The sequence below is a fragment of the Rutilus rutilus genome, assembly GCF_951802725.1.
Source record: "Rutilus rutilus genome assembly, chromosome: 14".
NCBI classification, from domain to species: domain Eukaryota; kingdom Metazoa; phylum Chordata; class Actinopteri; order Cypriniformes; family Leuciscidae; genus Rutilus; species Rutilus rutilus.
In genome coordinates, this window is record NC_140219.1 from 6,847,961 (window position 1) to 6,873,467 (window position 25,507).

A 25,507-nucleotide genomic window follows, 5' to 3' on the forward strand; every position below is an offset into this window, starting at 1 on the left:
CAGCACATTTGAGCTTAAGCAAGAACCAATGAGGTTCATTCTTGCACATCAAGCCTAAATTCAATCTGGTCATTATATAAAGCGTACGAGTCTCTTCAGAAAATTTGGACTAAACCGCTCAATTCATTTGGATTAGTTTTACGATCTCTTTATGAACTTTTTGAAGCATCAAAGTGGTAGTTGTGAAGCTGTCAATGGAGGGACAGAAAGCTCTCAGATTTCATCAAAAAGATCTTCATTTGTGTTCTGAAGATGAACGAACGTCTAACAGGTTTGGAACGATAAGAGGGTGAGTAATTAATGACAGAACTAAGGGTGAACTATCCCTTTGATAATATCTCAAGCTCAAGACAAGTAATAATCATTCATTTAAAAAGGTCATCATCATGCAAATGCTATAGAATATGACATATTTCGACATGGACTATAGAAATGTTTGATTTGCACCTCGGTTTATTAAATTGAGGACTGCCAAGACCTCAGAATGTTTGGCTTTGGACACAAATACATGCATTCATTTACGCATACCAATAAATTTGGCCCCATACGGCACGGGAATGGCGTGCTGTTGGATTTTGTCTTGAATTTGTTTTGGTATTGTGCATTTAACTCAGTCTAGATCAGTATTTGAGCTGGAGTGGACCTGTTCAGATTGAAGAAGAAAAAAGAAGAAAAAAAAACACCAAAATGACAATTACAGCTAAAAATAAGTCACTTATTCAACATGGTGTCCATGTTATGTGGTTAGCCTAAGGCCCCTTTCACATGACTCGTGTCAGGGCTTCAGTGCACATCTCAACACAAGCGTCATGCACTTTGACACTCACATGAAAAGCGTTACAGATAACATTACAGAAGGCCGATTCACAAGGTTGCTGGGTAGAAAGAAATCAGAGAACCGTACACAGTGAAAATGAAAGAGCTACCATTTATATGAGCTTAAAAAAAACCAAGAAAAAATGTGGGACAAGAGTTCTCAAAATGTTTCTCTCAAGACCAGGGGGAGATCTACCTACCTTCAGAGTTCTGATCCAACACACCTGTCTGTAATTATCACGTGCTCCTGAAGATCTTAATTAGCTTGTTCAGTTGTGCTTGATCAGGGCTGGAGCTGAACTTTGCGGGAAGGTAGATCTCCAGGAACAAGATTGGTTGTTCTAGACCAGGGGAGCCCAAGCCTGCTCCTGCCGATCGACTGTCCTGCACAGTTCATCTCCAACCCTAATGAAACACACCTGCCTTTAATTTTCAAGCGATCCTGAAGACGTTAATTGGTTGCTTCAGGTGTGTTTGATTAGGGTTGGAGATAAACTGTGCAGGACAGTCGATCGGCAGGAGCAGGGTTGGGCACCCCTGTTCTAGACGTTGTGTTATACAGCTCAATGTGTCGCAATGATACAAAAGGTGAATTGTCTGGTAATCCTTGTCTACATTATGAAAACTCAATGACAAATGGGGTCAAAGTTGAAATAGTCTAAATTTTGAGCGTCTCAGAACAACCATTTCACGCAACGCTTGCTGAGAATTCAATGACGTGAATCATGTGAAAGGGACTTAAAGGAGCTCTGGAACGTAGGGTAACTCAGCAATAAAACATCCTACTCAGAAATATTATCATAAAACATCAATCATTTCCTGAATTTTGGCAGTCCATATGCTTAGGACTGTGGTTTCCATCTGACCAATCCCATAAGGCTTGAAAATGCGTGAAAAAGGAGGCGGGTCCTACGCATAGCTGGTGTGCAAACACACCATCAGCTGGTCTAAATGTTGTAGTTCCACCAGCTTCACCTTCCCTCCAATCTCAGCCGGCCTTCAGCATTTAAAAACAAACAACCAGAACGACAAACCCAAAAGGACCTTTCAAACATGTTTGAAGTAAGGGATGCTACATTAAAGTGTTTTTCACGGTCATCTTCGTATCAAATATTGAGCAACTTGAAAACTGTTTGACATATCAAAAAACAAAACAAAACGAAAAAGGCAATCGTAACATTGAGGCAGTCAGTAAGAACCACTGTGCTAAATTACAATAGTGCTCCTTAATTATCACAAGCTTTAAAACAGAGCCTTGGGATTACATTCTCTAAACGAAATTACGGCATTTCTCCACACATGGACAAACAAAACCACTAAACACACAAATAAAAATGATTGTCCGTTTTCCATTTGGCGGCAAATAGTTCCAGAGCATCCAATAAAGGGCAAGATTCTGAAGTAGAACTCAGATGGTTCCTCAAATGGAACAGAGGAAAAAAGAAAAACGGAATGACAATCCGCCATTCACTGTTTATTTTTGGTTCAGGACATGTTCGGTTTCAAATAGTGCTTTCATTCCGCTCTTCATTTGTTTTTTTTGTTTGTGTGCACCCAGTGTTTACAAGCGCCACGGCGTTCCGAGTGGGAGTAGCGTCACTTTCCATCGAGAGTCCTTCATTATGGGATGGAAGTCATGGGGGGAGGGTCCAGCAGCCCTACGGAAACCATCGGAAAGGAGCTCCGGTTGGCAGCATCACCTTCTTGGAAAGACAGGAAAGACAGAGGAAGGAAACAAGGAAGAAAAACAGCATGAGTCACTGATAATTCAACATAAACATAAACAATGGAACAGTAAGAAAATAGGAAATGTCTCATTAAACTGGACTCTCAACCCTCATCTCTAGACCGTTTCCCGTTTCTGTTGCAAATCCCTCTCTTTCTGCGGAGCCAGACTTGCTAAGACCGTAAAGGGCTGAAATACCGCAGTGGTGCAAATGGCAGATTTTTTCCCAGCCTGCTTTGGGACTGGGCAGGGGTAGTCTATGGCTTTGGGACTTTGGGAGAGTGGAGACAACGGCAGCGTTTCCTGGGAAGACGTCCAGAACGAAAGAACGAAGGACCGAGGGAGAAAAAGAGGGAGGGGAGCGTTCCCTTCATCATGAAGTAACATGCACAGGCAATGACTTCACCTTACATGACCTAGTCCCTCTCTCTGTTTCCCAAACACACTCTCCCACTCTCTCATTACTCTCTGACAGGGCTTTGGCGTTTGTATGCGCACACACACGCATCCAGACCCCCTTTTCCCTCATCGACCTCACAGACAAGCCAACACAGATGGGCTGTCGGCCCATGCACATGGCCAATCAGACAGAGCGTGAGTGCATGGACAGACACGCTTTCTCTTACACACACACACACACACACACAAACACTCACCAGATGAATTCCAAAGGTTATTTTTTAACCCATCATCTCTTCTGTGTCTCAAACACAAACACATAAAATATATCAAACATCAAACACATAAACATACACAGGAATGAAAGTAAGAATAGAGGATCAAGGGCACAATAAACACTAGAGATAGACAATATTGGGTTTTTTATGGCTGATATCAATGCATTTGATTTTAACCTATATAGCAGAACTGAACTTATATTTTATTTTCATAACTAAATTATCATTATACTATGAGAATAAAATAAAAATAGGCATTATGAATATTTTATAATTAATAATAATATTGTTATTATTATTATTAATGATATAATTTATTATTAATAATAATCATAATTGTTATTATTATTATGAATTATTATTATTAATAGTATTTGTTGCTGTTTCTGCAATTACATTTATTGTTTATTTCTGAATTTTGACATTAATAATTAAATTATTAATAAACTATAAAAAATATAATATGAATTTGAATTATTGTTATTATGAATGCAATTAAATGTATTATTTTTTGACAACAAAATTATCATTGTGCAAACATTTTTTTTAATTATTAATATTATTTTATGATATTTGTAATTATTACTGTTTATTTCTGATACAAAAAACAATATGCTTTAATATTATTTTAATTATTATATTATTATTGTGAATATCATTGTTTTGTTCTTTTTTGAAACCCGCCGATTTGTGGAAATGTATCGCTAGATTTAATAAAAAATTTAGTCAAACCATTTATCACCCTATCTCTAATAAACATACAGTAGACATTTTGCTAAATGTTTTTGATGAAAATGGTGAGTGGTGTCTGTGCAGAAGTCATTGCCACAATGCTAAGGTGTTGCTATGCAGTTGCTATGGAGTTTGTAGTATGTTTTTAAGTATATGTCTGTAGTTATGTGGTTGCTAGGGTGTTCAGGCAGGTTGCATGCTCCTCTCTACAAGTCTCTTGATTTTAGGTATCAGTAATGTCTGTAGCACAAACAGAATGAACAATGATACCTGCCTTATCATACACCACTAAAGAAATGTCAGATGAGAAAATGTATGTAAAAGCAAGCAGGTACAGATATATGTTGTTATAATGTGTGTCTGCCTGTCTTTGCCTCTCACACACATACACAGACACTGACACACACTTGTTCCTAAAATACTTTAGTCGCCTGGCTGTGAGACTGAGATTCCTCTAGAGGAAGGGGGAGGGGCCTGTCAGGCAATGTCTGAGGCCCCGCCCACTCAATCTCCTCCTACTTCCAGCTATCAGGGACTTTCCGAGATACCGGTCACCACACAGATGGAGTGAGATGTGTCATCATGCAGTAAACGCACATCAACAAAAGATGCAAGCAATGACATGCAAGGTAAGATCAATGGCCAGAAATCGAATGAGATTTGCACAAAACGCATAGGCCTAAGCTGGCTCAAAACACATAAAAGGTCCTACATATAAAAACACATCTATCCATCCCAAACACACACACACATACGCGCATCAAGAAGTCAATAGACCCCCACACCACTGACTGTGACCTGTCAATAAAGGCTCTTTAAACTCCATAAGTCCTCTATGCCGTATTCAACCAGACCAACCTCACTGTCAATAAAAGCACACAAACACACACAGTAATATACGCAAACCCACCATCAATATATGCCTAAAACATTTTAAAAACACACTGAGAAACACGCACATAAAAAGCACAAACCACTGTCAAGACAATAAAAACCCCAGTTATGCTTCCAGCGATAGAACAACCTAACATCATGTGCTGCATATAATGCTTGCTAGACATAAGATCATTACAAATCACACTGTGCAACATGGATTTAATAAACTTGGGTACGACATTTATGTAGACTGTACGATGATGACGACATCTATTCAATCGTAGTCTACAACGCGAATTAGTATAGAAGAATAAAACATCATCAGCATGCGCTAGCGCCACATTTGGCAATTGTGATTTTTATGTGCGCTGAAAAAAAAAAAAAAAAGAGTAAGTCAGAAATGAGATTGTGGACGCGGTCATGGCTTGATAGGCATGTCAATTTTGCAAATGGAGCTTGAGGTTGAGGATTGCAGGTTGTTTTACAGCGGCCATCTTTGGCCATCTCTCACTGTATGACGTAGGATCACCGTTTAGGAGCCACGACCACAGAGATCACCACGATGGGTCATCTTTTGTCTGGGACAGCCCAAAATCATACAATGTGTACGACATTTCAATATCACTAAGACATTTCTTGTTGATCTTTTAAATGATGCATGTTGCACTGGTCCAACTTATAATTAGCATTTGTTTCCTCTAAAATATATTTTTTTCGAACTAAAAACCTGATTCAGTGTCATCATGTGATGTAATCTCAGCAGTAGTAATGTTCATATGCGTTATTAGGGCAACTAGGTCAGCAACACGCAGCAGTGTGAACGAGGCTTTAGCCAAGAAATGTACTCAACGCAAGTATGCAAATTCTTGCTTTTCCATGGTTTTTGTAGTGCTAGACCAACATGTTTGAGCGTTGCACTCTTTTGTAGCATCTTTCCCATGACACAAATGCTCAGCTCAATTATTCCACGGCCTTGCTTCTCATATTATAAAATGCAAAAAAAACACGTTCTGTGTGAATTCCTCTTAAGTGTTACATATCTATAAACTAAAAATGTAAAATTGCTTAGCAAGATTATTTTGAAACGGTTGCCCGCCATGACAGTAGTTGACCGCGTTTTTGCATTCCACTGCGCTGGTTTCCCATTGATTTTCAATGTAAACATGCGCTAGATGGATGTGTTTGACCGTTGCACTCGCAGTGTTGCCCTGCCATTCCTCAAAAACACATTCTGTTTGAATCACATATTAAGAGTTACCAATCTACAAAAGCTGCTCAAGTAAAACAAATAAAAAAAAATGTAATTGCTTGGCAAGATTATATTTAAACTGTTGCCGGTCATGACAGTAGTTGACCTGAAAGACAAAAGACAGTTTATGCAAATTCTCACTATAGCACTCCTTGTGGTAACATATTTGTGTTGCATTATAGATTAGAAATATGACAAAGTGTGATGCTTGCAAAGTACATGCTTGCAACGAGTGTATTTTAGGCCTTAGACTTCATAGAGACACATAAACACAAACACACACAAACTAAGCCCTCTAAACTTTTGCACACACCAACACCTCAGTCTCTACCTCCTCAAGGCTGTAATTCTCAAAGAAACCGGGCTGGTCACTGGTCAGTACACACACGTATACACACACAACCCCTCTTACACACACCAAGTCCATAATGACTTTCACAGGGGCTGTGTTTGCCTCTTCCTGCAAGGTTGTACACACAAACAGACACACACACACATGCGGTTCAGGGCCTCTGGAGGACGAGAAAGAGAGGGGTTCTGGGACACATTGACACCTGGTGCTCCAGATGACAGACGCAAAGGCCAGATGGACCATATGAGGCTGTCACACACATACAGAGACACACATATGCACATGCATGTACGCAAACATGCATGAAAACAAATTCATATGCACAAATAAAAACTGCCATGCTACAAAAAAACAAACAAATACATAGTCACACAACATGTACGAAAAGCCCCATATGCACTCATATAAATAATTGTATTAACCTCCCTAAATGAATAATTTAGAAAAAGTTTGTAGCATAAAGTAAAAATGCAGTCACATTTACCATTGTTTTCACAGTGAAATCCAGTCATTTAAATGGAAATCCACGCGATCTGGAATTTTGTGTGAAAAATGAGACATTACCCCACAAAGATTTTGCAGGCCGCTTTAACAGAAAGCTGCTCGGTTTGAAAGTCACTTCTGTGTGAGATGTTTCATATATCATCACAACACTATTGACAGACCTTTTTTGTCTGCAAAATTTGTTAATGTGACTGCATTAACATTATCTGTTATGCTGGTTGAAAGTGTCTTCACATCCTGATAGCAATCACTAAGTTAAGTGGTCTAGATGTATTTATATGTATATATATCGTCTGCGGAAGGCGTAGGACCATAAAATGTTCGTCCAATCATTGCATTCAGTCCGATGTCCTACCTTGCCTGTCAACGTATGTATTTCCATACCTCCGCGCACGCTGCTCGCGCAGACATCACACGTCATCAGTGCGTTTCATGCTATGCAGAGTTATTAGACAGACGTCAGTCACCGAGCACCGAAACAGCAGCCGTCTTTTACAGATCCTCCTGAACCAAAACAACGAGCTAATACTGCGTTTACGCCGTGACTGTAATTTGGAAGAGATGGAAACCTGTGACGTTATACTCAGGGTCTGTGACTCGAATTTATGCGTTTCAATGGCAACACTGAATCTGCAGCAGTCAGGTGGTACAGGTCAGATCTCTTTAAGTTGTTTATGTGCATTATTATTTTAATGTTATGTGCTTTGAGACATGAGGTAGTTGAACTGTCTCTCGTGACGCTTTTGTTTGCTCCCTGCTGTAAGCATCCATGTGTTTTGAAGGAGGCTGGGCTTTGGAGACTCTGAAGGGAGGGTGTGATCTCATGCTTTCAAAGCTAGCTCGCTATCGCTAGCCTCACTGAAAATTGCCTACCCTACCTTTAATGCAACAAAATCAGACCCTATTTAATGTTTAACATAAAGCTGTATGGAGCAGGATTTTGGGCCATTGAGATTTCTCTGTGGGCGGAGCTATTCAGCAATTCATTTGGAATAGCATACCACCACACTCTTGCTACAGTATGTGGACACTTCCTAAAATACCTGGATGACATATGCCAGATCTATTACATTGTGTCCCGAAATGCATTGCACTTTCATTTCAACTGTGATGCATGTAAATAATTTAACAAAAATAAAATGAATCCCGCATATTGCTATAGCTTGCAAATCTTATTTTGATGTTTAGTCATGTGACCTTCATATGACCATCATCAAGGTTGCATGGCTGAAACGTATTAAAATAAGTTTTGCAAGCTACAGCAGCATACAGATTTCTCTATTTTAATTAGATTATTTACTTATTCTTATACGCACCTGATTATAGGATTTACAAAGAGTTGCATTGGCATTTCATTCATCTTTTTTTACGCAAATTTTAATAAAAAAGGCAAAATTATTATTTTTTTTTTTATTTGATTTAATTTCCAGTCATATGCGAAGGTCATGTGACAACAGTTTAGCATACTACTGTTTTACTGTAAAATAATGTCTACTGTTTCACTTACTATTTTTAAAGAATAGTACACACTTTACAGTGTAGGTAGTATCGTTTTCCATTTCCAAACACAGCCAAATCTAAATTTAGAATAGCAAACTAATATTACAATTTCTGGAAAATATGTAATAAATTTTAAGAGTGGCATGCTAGTTTGTTTTTCCAAATTCAGCTTTATAAATGGCATGGCAGTAATAGTATTATTTCAAGTATTCGTTCGTTCAAGACTTCCAGGGAAGTTTGTATTTTAGAGTTATTTTCGTTATTACGATTTCAGGTGCTTTAAATTAAACTGTTACATATTCTATTGTAATTGTACAATACCACGGTATTTTATTCATGCCAGTTTGTTTAATTGTAATTTTAGCAAATTTACAATTAATACAGACACCGCATCCACTGCCAACTTGGAAATTCGGGCCTTAATGACAATCCCACCAGTTTCCCACTTGTAATTACAACTTGGTGGCATTCATTTGCGCTCAACTTATAAATACGATCTTTCCGGCATGACTTGACTGCGCCATATGCTGTTGTCGCCCACACTGAAATCTTATAGGTCCAAAGTCCCACGGACCGAAAACTAGAAACTTGTGTGCTCAACATTTTATATTCATTGCATTCATTCAAATTCATTAAATTTGATAGCAGAAACTCTGAATCATCTCATCATAGCGGGCAGTGAAGGGGAACCTTACCTGTGGAACATTATGATGCTGCCTTAACATTTTCCTTGCGAGGAGAAAGAAAAAAAAAAAGCAACCAACTAGACCAATCTTACCATGACACCAATCTCGCAGAGTTAGACCCTAACTAGCTTACATCAGCACAGACTCAGAGATAATTTTCCCACACCTGAACCTGCCTGTAAACAAGGCAGAAACATCTCAAGTTACGCTGCCTGAGAGATGGGAAACTGCATTCAGCTTGCCATTTGTCAGGATGAGTAATGTTCATTTGCGACTATTTATAAACACAAGCAGCATTAATTTCTATGTAGACTGTTTGTAAAAACTAGGGCTGTCAATCGATTAAACATTTTAATCTAATGAATTACATGATGTGCAGATTAATTAACTGAAGTAGATCACAATATATCAATACTTCCTGAGAAATTAAAAGCCATTATATTATTGTGGCAAACCAAACAGATTTGGGAGCCGTTCACGGAAGATATTTTTAAAAAGACGTTCTATACGCACATGCGTGAGATGACGTCTTTGGTCTTAGCTCCAGATTTTTTTAGTGAGATGCTCAAATCTTTTTTTCATGTTTTTGAAATAAGTCTCTTAGTCTCACTCTTAGGCTGCATGTATTTGATGAAAAATACAGCAACACAGTAAATAGTGTGAAATATTACGATTTAAAATAACTATTTATATTGTAATATGTTTTAAAATGTAATTTATTCCTGTGATGACAAAGCTGAATTTTCAGCATCATCACTCCAGTCTTCAGTGTCACATGATCCTTCAGAAATCATTCTAATATGCCAGTTTGCTGCTCAAGAAACATTTCTGATTATTATCTAAGTTGCTGACCAAAAACTTTTGAATGGTAGTGTAAATAGCTAGTGTAAAAATAAAATAAAAATACTTTGCTACAGAATTTCTGTATGGGTCAGAGGTCATTATTTATTGCATTAATTAGTTGCAATTTAATCAATTCTAGTCAAATCCACGATTGCACTGAATTTACGCAAGACTGATTTCAAGACTGATTTCACTATGAAATCTGTTCTGCTAGTATTTCATGAAGGAAGAGTTTTTATTCACAGGAAGAGTACAGAGAACAGGAAACGATAAGGAGATGAGGGGAGGGAATCAAGAAATGACACAAACCACACTCAAACTTGCAACACCTGCATGAGCATCACAGCTCAACGTGTCAGAAGTGCTGTCAAGTGATTTAGCACATGCCCCCCAATGCATTATGCTGTGGTGCCCGTGCAGGTGATGCTAGTTTACAGCCATAATTTGTATGAATTTACTGTACATTGCTCACCATCTTACCTCCAGCCCGCCAGCAGGTTTCTTTTTGAGCTCTTCGCACTTGCGGAACTTGCAGATCTGATGGCCGGTTTTCCGGTTGCGGCAGCTGCTGCACTGTTCGCAGTTAATCCTGCGCCGGCAGGGTGGACACAGGCCGCAGCGCTTCCGCTTTTTCTTCCCGTTGGCGCTGATGGCCGAAGAAATCTCGCTCTGCGTCTGCTGGTGTTCCGACGCGCCGGTCACGTGAGAAAGCGCCCCGTCTGCGAGGAACACTCCCGCTGGCGTCATTATGAAGAGCCCCGGGTGATACGGAAAGCTGCCGCCCACTCCACCATTGCCGAACAACGGGAAGTCCATCACACTGCCCAGCGAATCAGAAGCCGAGACCGCCTCCATGTCCCCTCCCACACTGACATTGGAAGGGTCGCTGACCGGAAGGAGCATTCCCGCCCGTCGCAGGAGCTCGGCGGCCTGGGCGAGATGCAGGCCGCTCGGAGAGTCCAGAAGACCGGACATTAACGCGCCCCGGTCCAGTTTGGCGTACCCGACTTGTGACCTGTGCTGGCTGGCCGTAGGGTGAGCTTTGACACCCGTCGCGACCATGGAGCTCTGAGCGAGTCTGTTAGCGTTTGCGACACTGGCGACGGCAGCGGCCGAGCAGGTCGCGATGTACTGCGAGAGGGCCCGTGAGCGCTTCAGGCTTTTGCTGAGAGGAGCGCTGATGATGCCACTGCGGTTTCTCCGTTCCACCACCGGGGACGTGTCTTCATCCCCGCAGCAGCTGTCCTGCGCCTCCTCATCCTCTACGGCTCGACTTCCCTCCATGGACCCTCCGCTGGCAGACATGGGCCACAGCGTGAGGGGGAGGGAGAGGGAGATGAGGGAGCTTAGGATGAAGGGGGGGATAGAGTTGCAACGTTCCTCTGAAGACCGAAGCCAAAACCAGATTGACGCGCGCACAGCTGGAGAATCAGCAGTCCACACTAGTCGAGCCTCATGAACATCTCACACATCCATTCGCTAAGGCCTGAGAATCCTAGAAAGGAAAGATAGAAGATACGCAAAGAGGTTAAAGCAAGCATGGTTTACATGCATGGTTCATGAAGAGAGGCAGAGTGTTTCACTACTGGATAAAAGTTTGAAAATAATTACGATTTTTTCATGTTTTTTTTTCTGAAGGAGACACTTATGCTCGGAAAGGTTCCACGTTCCAAAAATACAGTAAAAACAGTAATATTGTGAAATACTATTTCAGTCTAAAATAACTGTTTTATATTTTAATACATTTAAAATTGTTATTTATTCCTGTGATGCAACGATGAATTTTTAGCATCACTACTCCAGTCCTACTCCGGTGTCACATGATGATCCTTCAGAAATCATTCTGCTTTGGTGCTCAATTATTAATAACGTTTCTTATTATCAATGTTGGAAATGATTTCATATTTTTGTGGAAACCATGATAGAAGAACAGCATTCATTTGAAATAGAAATCTTTTGTTACGTTTTATAAATGACATAACTGTCACTTTTGATCAATTTAAATGTGTCCTTGAATAAAAGTATTCTTTTTTTGTTACCTCAAACTTTTGAACGGTAGTGTATCACAATTTCCACAAAATTATTAAGCAGCACAACTGTTTTCAACATTGATAATAATAAGAAATGTTTCTTGAGCAGCAAATCATCATATTAGAATGATTTCTCAAGGATCATGTGACACTGAAGACTGGAGTAATGATGCTGAAGATTCAGCTTTGCATCACAAGAAATAAAAAAAATGATAATATTAGTTCACAATATTTACTGTATTTTTGCAACCTTGGTGAGCATAGGAGACTTTTTAAGTATTCCAAACTTTTGAACGGTGTCCAAACCTAAAGAGTGTGGAGAACACGTCACGTCGGTTTCACCCCTCTGGTTCCTCACAGCACATCATCACACACCATTTTAATATATCTAATACTTTCGAAATAATCATATCCCATTTTTATTAGCTTATTGTTTTGGCTTGCTGAAATAGGCACAAGTTCACTGTGACAAACAATCTGCTGCTCGCTTTGGCCTCATCTGACCCGTTTTGATTCCTCAGCCAACATTTATACATAATATCTGTCCTAGATATCCGTTTTAGTGACAATTACGCTTTGTTCGCTGTGCTTCCAAGGAACTAAAACTCACTGTGAAGTTAAAAAAAAGGAAGAGATTTTGTGTGGATATTGAATTGGACGGTTTGAGTCTGTTAAATTGTTAAATTTCATAACCTTTACTTGCAAAAGCCCGTTCCTGGTGACAGCAATTCTCCTTCAGTGAGAGACGTCTATCAGGGTCCACAGGCGGTCTGTTCTATCACGAAACCGGAATCGTGAGCTCAAGCGCAAAGCCCCTGGGGTGAGCCGACAGTGAAATCAGGATGTCTAGGTGCAAGCTCAGCCGCACTGACGCACGTATACGCACGCTCGTCAACGACTTAACATTTCAATTAACTGCCATGCTCAGTAAAGCATGCTATCATGATAATTAGAGAAAAAAAATTACTTAAGGTTGTGAGTGACTGTCTTTGAAGATGATGTAATTGGCCATTCATTCAAACAAGCACGCATGAATGAAAGAATATAAAATAATAAATATGCACATCAGAGAGACCAGGGCTAGTTAGTTGTCAAACAGGGAAGTTGTCTTTACTATAAGATTTAGAATTCTGGTTTCAAATATCTTGTTCAAAACAAGAGTATTTTTAACAAACAAACAAAAAAATCAGGTTGGGGCAAGTTGTCACATTTTTTAAATTACTTGGATGTTTCAAGAATTGCTTTTGTGTTTCAGAGCTGTTTGAATTTTGCTATTTAACTCATTGTCACTGTGACAATGCTGTCACAAAAGGTCAACGTGTGTTAAATGAACTGTATTTCTTGGTGAAATAACAGCGGAAGCATCATTAGCCTTTTATGTAATCAACGCTATAAAGTTTGTGTCTAAATAGGAATTCACTCTCAAAAATAAACATTTGTGACAACTAGCCCTGGTTATTTCTACATATTTACCGTACACACATGCAGTAAGCTATATCTAAAAATTGCACTAATTAGTGAAACCTAATGTATTCAGGTTGATTCAGTCACACTGAACAGTATGATTAAAAGCATGTGAAACACACTTTTACTGTACCTGCCAAAACATTTTTACAATACGGTGTTTTCCATATCAAAACAGATGACAATATCAATTACATGTCATCACAGAGTCATGATGGGAATAAAAACTTACTGGAGACAGGTACCCCTCAACTGCAGGTAAACCAGGACAAAAGCTGCATCTAGTGAGGGTTTCCGTAAATGATTGACCTGGCTTACAGATAAATAAGTTCCTAGCAACAGTTTGAATGCCCACTCAGCAATGTAATACTAGATTACCTCATGTCAAACATATATGAGGCTTGGAAATTGCTGTGTCCAGTATTGCGGCGAGCCAGAGGGACAATAGCTCGACGTAGAGAGATCTGGACATCACCAGGGAACAATAGCCAAACCTGCACAAATAGCCCAACTGTGCCTAAACAAGATGACCTGCTTTTCAAGATCTACATGTTCTGTCAACCAATCACCTCAATTAAACCCTTACTGGATCAATCCCAGCAAAAGACCATAGATTAATTGCAGATATATTCACAAAAGATCATTTAAATGATCAAAATGCAAATACTGCACGCGCCACGCACAAAAAGTTTGCATACAACTCATAATGGATTAATAATCAACAGCACATATAACGTGCATTCATACTTACCGTCGTCTCTCCAAGAGAAATTCTGAATAATTCAGAAATTCCCACTCGGTATATCCCACATATTTTTATCCAGACAACCAATAAAAACAGAAAATGTCACAATAGTAGCTATGTTTACGCTGACAACATTGCAAGCAAACAACAAACAAATAGCCGTAAATTCAACTATTCCCTGCGCCTTTTCGGTTACGCGTGGCAAAGTTGCACCAATGCATTTACTGCATATGGGCAAATTATCAAGCAGATGTAACGCCGATCATTTAGAAAGTAAAACAAAATCCCTTTTGTCTCATCTCGACCGATGTGTCTATGGTGACAGCGCGCGGTATGCGCCAACACGTCGCGTTGGTTAAGCACATTCCCTTGTTATTTCAGTGCCAACTTATTCGTCTTGGCTGAATGTCATTGTAACTTTGAACAGTCCTCAACAAAGTCTCATTCCACTCCCTTCGATACATATAGGGTATCTGCATATTTGCAAACACAGGCGTCTTTTCATTCGCACCGCTCGTGAGCCGAGGGGAGCGTTCCGACTGTCCGAGCGGTCCGGTGCTCTCACGCGCTGCGGAGATTTATATAAAAGAGAGAGAGAGAATAAAAGCTAAAAGAGCCAAACGAAAGCAAATGCTCACCCAGACTGAATTATTCTCGTTGTTTCCTTCAATAGCCCCCAAACACCGGCAGATACACGCAGAACGCACTTTGTCCGAGAGCGAGCGCGTGCGCTCCTCCAGCCTCTCGCGTCTCTCTATCCCACCTCCACATCCTCGCGCCCGGAGAAGAACATGCAAACACATTTCATAGATTTTTGGAGCTTCACACAAAAACCGAAGTGGACTTTCCGTCGGGGACAAAATAAATAACCTTTAAGAGGTGTGGATGAGCGCGAGGGGCTGTCTGCGGTGATGCATATGAGAGTGGAATAATGAATGAAGAATAGTTTTGAGAGGGCTGGACACTCAGCCCATTGTTGACTCCATTCTTAATGGCTGTTGGCTGCGCTCGTGATTGATGTATTATATCAGAACTTTTGCACATTCAGGCTTTCCAGGAACTTGGTGCTGATTGATATTTTAATATGCAAAACACGACTCCGAAATATGGTAATGAGAATGAAATGCAAATTGTACATAATAATTGTACGTGTATGAAAACTGAAACATAATAGCATAATAATATTAAAACAATAATTATTTGTATATTGCTATTGCTTATAATATATAATCAATTAAATCAAAATATAATTAATGAATAATTACTTTGCAATATTATTAATAATTCATGCATTCATTATCAAATCAACATGTCGTTAGGCATAGCCTACATTAAATATATTGTTAATCGTATACTTTTATTAATTAGATTAATGTATTTTGTTTGCTGTATATCGTTATTGTTTATATATGATTAGTTATTTTATAATTAATGAATATTAATGCAATCTGTTAATGTATTTAACAGGAATACCCAAAAAGTAGGCTACTCTTATAAAATGTATTAATTTATTAATGAGATTGACAATATATTTTACTTGCTGTATATTAGTGTTTATATTATTGAATTCTATTTTTAGATTAATTATTTCAAGAAATATCAATGGAATTTATTAATGTATAGCCTATTCAATAGGAGTACCCACAAAATAATTTCAGTTTATCTATCAGTCAGCATATAAAGAGTCCGAATTGGAAGGTACTAAAGGGTCGTTACCATAATCGTCGTGTTTCTCTGTGTTTGCTGACTTTCTGTGGTCGAAGAGCCATTTTGCTGTGGGTCCATTTGTCCGTCCGTCCGCTCCTCTTCGTCGCTTTGAGTCCACTCCAGCTCTTGTGAGCGTCCCGTGTGTCTGGCAGGCGGCCAGCTGAAGTGTGGGGAAGTGACACCGCCAGGGCGGCAGAAATTTTCCTCCGTTTCGGGCTCCTTCCCAATCGCAGACGGGCGCGCGTGCATTGGCTGGAAAGTGGAACAGCTCGTCAGGGACGATCAATGCGGATCGATCAGTGCGGCGCTGCTGGCTGCGGGTTTGAGGGGGGGTTGCGTGTTACAGTCCTCCACAATTGCATTAACGGGAAAGTTTAGGCTTGAGTAAAGTGACACTACTTTACTGCTGCACTTCCCATCATTGTTTTTCCAATTTAGGCCAACACTATCTTTATTCACAAAATGACAAGCCCTATTTTAGTCGTCAGACTAAGTTTTCCCTTACGAAAAGTTTTGCGTAGTATAATTACCATATTCATTTACACGTCACTTAAATACCATAGTCTTAAATACCATTAATCTATAGTATTACCATCATGGTTCAGTCCAAAAACATGGCAATATTACTTTGCACTTACTGGTTACATAACTTATAAAAATGTAGCCTACTAAAAAGGAGCATGGTTCTAATATGGATTTTTTTGGGGTTGTGGTCAAATCCATTGTGTTAAACGTATGCCATATTATTTACATGGGTACTTTATGGAATACCATGGTAATTTCCCACAACATTTGTATCTTAATATATATGGTGTTATGTGATTACTACACTAAAATGCCATACTATTTAGTTATGGGACCTACAAAACATTACCATGGTATTACTGTTTTTTTTTTTTTTTTTTTTTTTGGCATGCACCATTGTAATGCCACTGTCTCTTTTGGAAGTAATGTGGTATATATTAATGTACCAAAATATTACCAACTCATACCACAACTGTGCCATGGTGCAGCCACTGTACTTTTTTTGTAAGAGATGGCACTCCATAGTGTTTCAATGAATACCATGGTATTACATCACAGTTTTCTAAAAACATGGTTGAACTTCAGTGATTTGATATATAGCATGGTACTATGTGATTACCATATTCATATACCACAGTATATATAAGCCACTTCAAAGATTTATAATTATATAATATATATGAATATGGTTCTAATACACCGTATATATACCATGTGGTATATATAAACAAAAAATAATTTTAATAATATACATTTAAAAATATAATATATTTTTTTCCTTTAGCTTACAGCCCTACAGCATTCCATACCAATCAGTGTGGAAGTGCACTATACAGAGAACTATTCCAGGATGCTTGACTTGAGCCAGGTTTGTTTGCGAGGTCATTGATCAGACCTTTGGATTCAGAGTTGCATCATCCGCTGAGTTCACCGTGGAGGACGTTCCTGTAGTATTCAGCTAGTGTTTCCCTGCTGTGTGAAAGAACACAGATCATCTCCAAATGAGGCCACAGGATAGATCATGAAAATGGGTGAATAAATAAACAAATACACACTTGCCTTTCCTTGTGGCCACATAATTCCCAGATAACTTTGAGAGCTGAGCCCTCCTCCTCTCTGAGCTGGGGGGGATTGTGTGATGGTGGGAGTGGGGGGGATTAACGTCACATGGTTCTCTCTGGCAGCCAGACACATGACCCGCTCCACAGGAGGGGATAAAACCCACTTGAAAGACGACGGCATAGAGACCGAGGGAGAGGAGGAGAAAAAAAGAGAAAGAGATAGAGCAAACGTCCGGTTTTCTCAGACGCTGAGGAATGCCGTCAGCCCGCTTCTCCAACACAGAAATGCAGTAGACTCGTTCCCCCTTGAGACCCTCTGCGTATTTCTTCTGCTCTCTCTATTTCTCACTCCTGAGAGTTACCTGTGGTTTTGGGCACCATGTTGTTAGAGCTTCCTGTTTTTCAATGACTGAGATCTCCACGGCCCCCCCATCCCACCATCCACATACTACTTCAGAAAGATGTATTAGACAAGGAATAACATGCAGACTATTAATGGTCTTGGTATTGGTCTCTATTTCACCTGCAGTTTCTTTTTTAGAGACTTGATTTGAACAAATCCTATGAATTAAACTTAACCTGTCCAATGCCAGTTGTACTTCGGACATCAATGATACCTAAAATTGTTCGGCCAGTTGAGGAGAGGTACGCTGCTGTTTGTATTAGCAATTAGACATAAAATTATCTTAAAGACTTACATTGTAATCGACATCTGGACCCAGCAAAATCTTATCTAACCTATCTTTAGTCTCACTGACTAACATCCTTATTGATGGTAACTAAAGGTTGCTAAACAGACAAGATGGGATTAGTTCAATTATTTTTGTAATACGGCCCCAGAGCCATGTCAGTGACCAAAATGTGAGACTTTAAAGGTTGTTTGACAAGTGACCACCTAGCAACTGCCTACAACACGCTATTAACCACTGTATATAAAGTTTTGCAGCAACAACAAAAAAAAAGAAGTTATTTTTAGAGTGTGTGATAGTTTAACTGTGTTTACACCAAATGCTGACCGCTGCAACAGCTTTGCTGCTTTTTCATAGTTTTTCTGTGTGAACGGCCCGTTACAAACTAAAGGCGTGGTGGTCACCAAACAATCTAAATAGGTCCACTGTGCATTTCCAATAGTGTATTGAAGCACTGTTTACCAATCTAATCAGCTTTAATAAATATATTTCTGTCATGACAACTCTCTGGGTGTTTGGGCTGGTAATGGATATGACAATGTTGATAATGTTTGGTCTTGGCGCACGACACACTGCTGTGAGCAAGCAAGACATGCTGCTGCTGTACAATGAATTACCCGTAGCAGATCCATACAGGTGGAGATGGGGAAGGTGGAGGGTTTCTGCTGCAGAAAATACTGACCAAGTATTTGAAGGTTGAGCAGCGAGCTCATTGGCTACTGATACAGCAGGAACCAATCAGCTGTTCCCTATAGAGAACGATGTGATTGCAAGCAGATTGAGTTAATGACTGCGCCATCTAGAGTTTCATGACAGGACTTTGTATATTGATAAACGCAGCCAATATGCATGGTAAAAGTTAAACAAACATGAATCCAACGTGAAATCTGAAGCAGGACATTTTTTGCCGATCGCTTGAATTCCTATTGAGATGACTGCAATTGAGGTGATGTCACATTTACCATTGCTCTGCCAAATAGCCAAATCTGTCCAATGGAATTTGCGTGATTGGGAGTTTCGTGTGAGAGTGAAAAATTCCAGCGCAGATGTCAACAAGTTGGTCACTCGGATTTGCCATGTTGCCCAACAGAAAGCTGCTTGATTTGAAAGTGACTTTTCACATTATTGACAATGATTTTTTTAATGGCAACAAAATGTTAGTGAAAAAAAAATTGGCTAATGTGACCGCACCTTAAAACTACATAAACAAACATAAAACCACTAAATAATTTATATGCATACTTTCATAACGGAAATGTATTTATTATTTGATCATCCGCTCCAGAATTTTCAAATACCACTGAAGAACATGAGATGCATCCCAATTTGTGTACTTATGCACTATTCTATGACGTTTTGTGGTATAAATAGTGCGAGTAGTGTGTTCACGCTGAAAAATTCAAATATAAAAAGTGCACTTTAAATACCCGGATGATGCACTCAATTAACCGAAGAAAAAGTGTGGAATGTTGGACACTTCATGCACTCAACTGTCTTTACTTGTGTAGAAGAGGAGAGGGGCTATCAGATCCTGATGTTAGATGACAAAATAGCCTTATAAAATTCATACACTACATGGTTGAGTGCATAGTGCGTCATTTGGGACACAACTATGGTCTAAAGAAGCTAAACAGATTGGGGTGTCCAGCATTTAAAAAAAAAAAAAAAAAAAAAAATCACCTGAATCAAGTCTTTTCTTTCAAAAAAAAAAAAAGGCCTTTCGTTTTATCTTAAAACGTCACATATCCTTCAGAGCCACAGGGGTGATCACAAATTATCTTCTAAATAAAACCAGGAGCAGTGAATTGATAAAGTGGCTCCATCTGCTGGATGCAAGCAGAACTGCAGCAGGGGATCTTCTATTTCCTGTGTTTTGCAGCGGTACAGGAAGTAGAGCACATTCTCTCCCACATCCTGTTTCAAAACTGTGGGTAGAGATAACCCTGCTTAGTGAATATACGCAGAATAGAGCGTGAAACAACGACACAAGGACGACCATTGCAAATCACGTTTATTCAAAATGCACATTTTTCATTGTACAGCAAAATATACTTATATGCAGTCTTGAAAATGGAACCGGTTTAGTTTTACACCTAATATGGTAAAAACGACATGTTCAAGTCATAATCATTTGATTAAACTGTGCGTTTGAGTTTTGGCCCGCCACTCATCCACATTCATCTGCGCTGTAGTGCAAAGTTGTTTTAGAGTAGATTTAAATAATATGGGTCGTGTTAAGAGTTGGAGAGGAAGAACAAGACCAAGCGTAAAACCACACCGCGTTTACAGTATGTTTGCTGATGCATGTCTGCAGTGCTACAGGAAGTCCTTGTGTGAACGAGATGCATTAACACTGAGAATTGAAGTCCTCATCCAGTTACTCTCACCTCCAGTGGATGGAAAACACTGATGGAAACACACTCACACACACACACACACACAGAATATCTAGGGGTTTTTCTTCTTAATGATCAGGGGTCCGACATTATCACCAGTTTCCTCGTTGTGTTTGGTGTGTGCGCCGTCGCAGTAGGGAAACTGAAACAAACAAATACATACAAATCACAACCACGCATGATGATCTTTCCGAGAGCATGATAACGTATCTGCACGCAGCATGTGGTTTTGATGTTTATTCCAGCACTTTGCATTAATACATCCACAGGAAGCTCTCCTAGATTACTATGGCGCTTCAGGACGCGGCAAACAGTGACATGAGTGTGTGCATAAATGACAGAATTCACAATTTCGGGTGAATTATACCTTTAACCCTTGAAAGCCTGATAATAGTCAGAAATAACTTTTTTAATGAAATAGTTTATTGAACCTTTATCTAAAATGTGTACAGTACATCTAAAAAAAAATTTGTTTTATGTAGGCCTACATTTACATTTAATATACATTAGATGCTTTTGTCCAAAACGACTTACAAATGAGGAATCATATTAATATGAGAATTATGTTTTGGATCATATTTGATACAGCAGGATTTTATGGCTCAAATAGTTTAATTTACGATTTCAACGTTTTTGAAAGTTATTTTATCATTTTTTGTGAAAACGGCGACTTAATGCACGTGCACATTACATGTTCAGTCTATAGGCACCTAGTGTCACTTTGTAAAGAAACATCGCCAACTACTGGCATGGCAGCGTAATACAGCATTTATAGTCGGTTTCGCTGATCCATGTTAACGGAATAGTTTTGACAATTTTGGCATCTATATGCAAAAAACTCAAAGGGAAAAACGTTTCTGTTTTTAGTACATCACTGTCATGTAAACGTGCCCTTAGCAAGGTGTAATTTAAAAGCTAAGTTTTATGATCAAAGTTCTATAGTTTTTAGTCATGTGGATAAACAGTACAATGATGATTAAGGGGCTGTTTATACGACACTGTTTTCGACTAAAAATGGAAAACTTTTTATGCGTTTTGGCTGTTCATTTACTCGACAACGGCGCTTTGGGGGCCTGAAAACGCAAACTTTTGAAAACAGGTTTCAAAGTGCAAGTTTTTTAAAACAATATCGTTATCTTCTCCATGTGAACTACAAAAACACGAATTTGTGTTTTCGTCACGCGAATGCATTCAGTCTATAGGTGTGTTGTGTTCTTTACAAAGTGACATCGCCATCTACTGGCCTGGCAGCAGAATACAACATTTTCAGTCATTTTTGCGGATCCGTGTGAACGGGGATCATTTTGTAAGTGAAAAACGTGAAGGAAAAAAACGTTTCTGTTTTTAGTACATCGTTGTCGTGTAAATGTAAAAAAGAGATAAACAAATAAACGTTCCTCAAAAGCATGTTGTCTCAAGTGTTACTTATATTTTAACATTTTCTATAAAATGATGTATGGATAATAGGGCTGGGAACAATATTGATGCATCGCAATTCGATTCCAATTTTTCCAAATGCATCGCAAATCGATTCTGAGCTTACTTTTTCACAGCAGATGGCGCTGTAGGCTACGAATGACGCTCAAATGCTCACGAAGAAGAGCGCTCATGCGTTCAGCTGATTCTGAGAATGTACTTGCACCTCAGAATGCTTTTATGACGCGAGTTTAATGTAAACAGCCCACTGCAAACACCCTTGTAATTCGCTTCAACCTTTTCGAACTATATGAATGATTATTTTATAGAAGGTTCAAGTGGTGTGTGTAAGGCATTGGAAGGCAGCAGATTACGGCACGCAGTGCCATCTGCTGTTAAAAACTAAGCTCAGAACCGATTCGAGAGAGAATCGCGATGCATTCGGAAAAAAATTGGAATCGATCCAGAATCATTTCACGATGCATCGATATATTGTCCCAGCCCTAATGGAAAATTAAATAAACCTAAGTTGCTTCAGTCCAGTATGTGTTCATATTGAAATCTTACTTACGATAAAAGTTATTCTTATGTTTATTTGATAAAAAAAATCTCTAAATATTTCACAGCAGAAACACGGCCTGAAGGGGGATGTTTTTAGAATTATACTAAAAGATCTTTTACTTGCTTGAAAAGTGTAAACTACCAATCAGACGACAGAAGGCATGTTACTAGTAGATTGTGTACAAGAGGTTTTCAGCAAAGTTTTAATCACGTTGATAATTTAGAGGCCTTAGAATTTCATGTATATGATACAATAGGCTTTAAAGGGTTAAAAATAGTTCATACAGATAATCTCCAAACAGACCAGCGGGTTCATTCAGCAGGCATTTAAATCCTATTAGCATGATTCATCGCGGTGGTTTCACTCACCTTCTTGGACCTCCAGCAGCGGCAGTAGACGGCCTTGTTGCCGATGTCCTCCATGTCGAAGCTGTGCACTACTTTCGGGCTGTCTTTGTTGACTGAGGGGTTGACCCTGCTCTGGGGACTGCTCTGTGAACTGAAGTAGCGCGTCAGCAGGTATGTGCTCAGAGCCGCAGCCACTGCAATGGGAACGATGGTGGTCAGCTGATCTGCAAATGTACACACGAGGAGGCGCTTGTTTTTGAGAGGGCCTGGAGGTTGCCTGCTCTACACACTCAGCATCACTTTCATTATTAAAAGCATATCACATATTTTTATTGTCTAGGTAAGCTTTTGTTTAAACTTTGGGTCTGACGAGGGAGACAAAATATCTTCTTTTACATGCAAAAAAGTGTGGTGGGAACATGCAGAAATCTGATTGATTGTGGACCCTCAGCCAAGTCTAGCCATCTTAAAACTGAATTTTGGATATTATGATCTATAGGTAGGGCACTATGACATCTGTTTTATATATATATATATATCTTTTTTTTTTTTTTTTTTTTTTTTCTGGATTCTGGATTAAATATCAGTAATGAAAAAGCATGTCTAAAAGCATGTCCAACTATGAATAGTTTGTGGCCATATTTCAAAGCTTTCTGGTTTTAATTCATTTTTAAACCTACGATTTTCTATCTTTAATTTCACTTATTTATACATTTTTAGAAATAACTTCATAAACAATTTCACAATTTCATTTTGCCTAATTCAATAGCTCCATATTTTCTGCAATGCATGAATTAAGAAAATCGGTTTAATTTCACCATTACACACCAGGTAGTTATTAATTAACAATTATACAAACAAAACAAAATTGCCCTTTGGAACAATGACTTTTAGAGAAAACAACTTTACAATTTTATATCAGTAAACCAAAAAGCTCAGTGCCCAAACAACAAATACACAGTCTAAGGACTTAAATCAATGGTTTGCAGATAAATATTATATCTGTAGCACACAACAAAACACATGCTGTACAGAATACAGGTATTTGCAGGGATTATATAGACATATCTTTATGTGTCATGTGACCTAAAGTCGTCATGACACCTGGCTGGCCTAAACCCATGAAACTTAATCAGCACTAAAATGTAGTCACGACACGAGTCATGACATACAGTATGTCGACACTGAGACAGACTGTGCAAACCAGATTGGACGTTAGTAGTGTTTAGCTGCGTCCGAAATCGCGTACTATGTGATTGGGTACTACATTTGTCTCTCATCTTGGTCAGGTGAGAAGGATTCACCTCTGACTGTTCAACTGACTTCCGCGAATCGGTTCTTACGAACAATTCATTTCGCAATTCTTTGACTTCATCACGTGATCACTGACATCTCGAGATGCTATATTACATACTCTAAAAACTGTCATAAAAAAAAAAAGAGTTGTAAACATATTACTGCAAGTACGTGAAAGCTAAAACGTGAAAGAATCGTACAGACCGATCTGTTTCAAATGAGTCATTTAAAAGATCCTATAAATAACTATTCGTTCATCGCGAGATATGAAAACAATCGAGTTTGTCAAACTCATGTTTTGCCGCATAACAAATGCTGCACAGTGACATGTCATCAAGATGCAGTTTTATTGCCTACTAAATCATTGCATTGATTTAAATATCCAAAATGCATTGTATAATGTCTGCACTTATGACATAATAATAACGCGTGCATGCAGTATAAGCGTCTTTGCATGTTAGAATCCCAATTTAATAACTTAATCTAAAATCATTTAAAATCTAAAATGAATATAATATTCGGATTCACAGCATTAAATTGAACATGCCGACAAATATGTGTTGATTGCTTAGCATTGCTAGACTGCAATCGATCAAGGTTGCCATCGGCTTTATGTTAAAACAAAAATCGCTCTTACCTTTAGAAACCTTGAAACCCGGTATTAACCCCGGTTTAATCAGAGCCGAAAGCCCCGACACTTGAGATGCCATGACGGTAGACTTGTTATAACTTCAAGTTTAAGGGCACCACAAGGTCTGAGAGACGCTGAACCAGAGGGACGCCGTGACTGCGGAAACTCTGCGTGATTGCGTCACTGAACATCTCAACCAATGGCTGGAGAGCGTGATCTCGCACTTGCTGTAAACATGGTGCCCGAATCCCTTGTTAGTGCTCCACTAGCAGTTTGATAGTGTTTAAAGTCTTGATATTTCAATATTTCGTAGTATAAAATGTTGCTCAAACAACAAAACCTCAACTGAGCGTTCACTTAACTGCAATAAGGAATTGAGGCATCTTTAAACTGTCAGTCGACAAGATTTCATATTGAAAAAGAATGAAGATCCAAAATATAAAAATCAGTAAATAATTCAAATGAATTTAATTATTTTGTAATAGCCCATAACACAATTGTTAAACATTTCATGACACCTGCTTGCAAAAAACATACCTTAGTTAGCAAAATATCTATTTTTATGAAATAGAGTAAATTGCACAGTGCATACAATAAATTCACCCCGTTTCACAGACAAGGCTTACGCTAGTCCAAACTAAAACGTATGTTAAGCTGTTTTAACTGAAAGCAACTTG

The 25,507-nt window shown here is 38.9% G+C and overlaps 2 protein-coding genes across 14 annotated transcripts; both read right to left on the bottom strand.

Annotated features, from left to right (window-relative positions):
• Window positions 1–436: 436 nt before the first annotated feature.
• Window positions 437–16,027, bottom strand: cxxc5b (CXXC finger protein 5b). 12 transcript variants are annotated; one of them, XR_014629865.1, is made up of 4 exons: window positions 14,839–15,197; window positions 10,442–11,456; window positions 1,365–2,516; window positions 437–1,195 (listed from the first exon to the last, which is right to left on the bottom strand). XR_014629865.1 is itself a non-coding variant. In XM_084430777.1 (3 exons), coding segments are annotated over exons 2-3 (834 nt in total). In that variant the 5' UTR covers window positions 11,267–11,456; window positions 14,839–14,980; the 3' UTR covers window positions 438–2,518. The 12 variants fall into 12 exon arrangements, 8 of the variants coding, with proteins under 8 accessions (XP_084286903.1, XP_084286904.1, XP_084286907.1 ...); XR_014629866.1 differs by having other exon boundaries at window positions 438–1,184; window positions 1,352–2,516; window positions 10,434–11,456; window positions 14,839–15,123; XR_014629867.1 differs by having other exon boundaries at window positions 439–1,184; window positions 1,352–2,516; window positions 14,839–14,980.
• A 4,148-nt stretch (window positions 16,028–20,175) lies between these two features.
• Window positions 20,176–25,089, bottom strand: LOC311304135 (CDGSH iron-sulfur domain-containing protein 1). Of its 2 annotated transcripts, none has more exons than XM_084430995.1 (3): window positions 24,837–25,089; window positions 22,925–23,127; window positions 20,176–20,720 (listed from the first exon to the last, which is right to left on the bottom strand). In XM_084430995.1, exons 1-3 carry the CDS (start codon window positions 24,907–24,909, stop codon window positions 20,631–20,633), a joined length of 366 nt encoding a protein of 121 aa, XP_084287121.1. In that variant the 5' UTR covers window positions 24,910–25,089; the 3' UTR covers window positions 20,176–20,630. The 2 variants fall into 2 exon arrangements, with proteins under 2 accessions (XP_084287121.1, XP_084287122.1); XM_084430996.1 differs by having other exon boundaries at window positions 22,925–23,097; window positions 24,837–25,007.
• Window positions 25,090–25,507: the final 418 nt, after the last annotated feature.

Excerpts from the sequence above, each read along its gene's own strand:
- LOC311304135 (XM_084430995.1), bottom strand. The coding sequence starts at position 24,909 with ATGGCATCTCAAGTGTCGGGGCTTTCGGCTCTGATTAAACCGGGGTTA. Across the intron at positions 23,128-24,836 it reads GGGTTTCAAGGTTTCTAAAG|ATCAGCTGACCACCATCGTT; the intron begins GTAAGAGCGATT and ends GTACATTTGCAG. Across the intron at positions 20,721-22,924 it reads GCTGCTGGAGGTCCAAGAAG|TTTCCCTACTGCGACGGCGC; the intron begins GTGAGTGAAACC and ends TGTTTGTTTCAG.
- cxxc5b (XM_084430778.1), bottom strand. The coding sequence starts at position 11,266 with ATGTCTGCCAGCGGAGGGTCCATGGAGGGAAGTCGAGCCGTAGAGGAT. Across the intron at positions 2,520-10,441 it reads AACCTGCTGGCGGGCTGGAG|AAGGTGATGCTGCCAACCGG; the intron begins GTAAGATGGTGA and ends TGTCTTTCCAAG.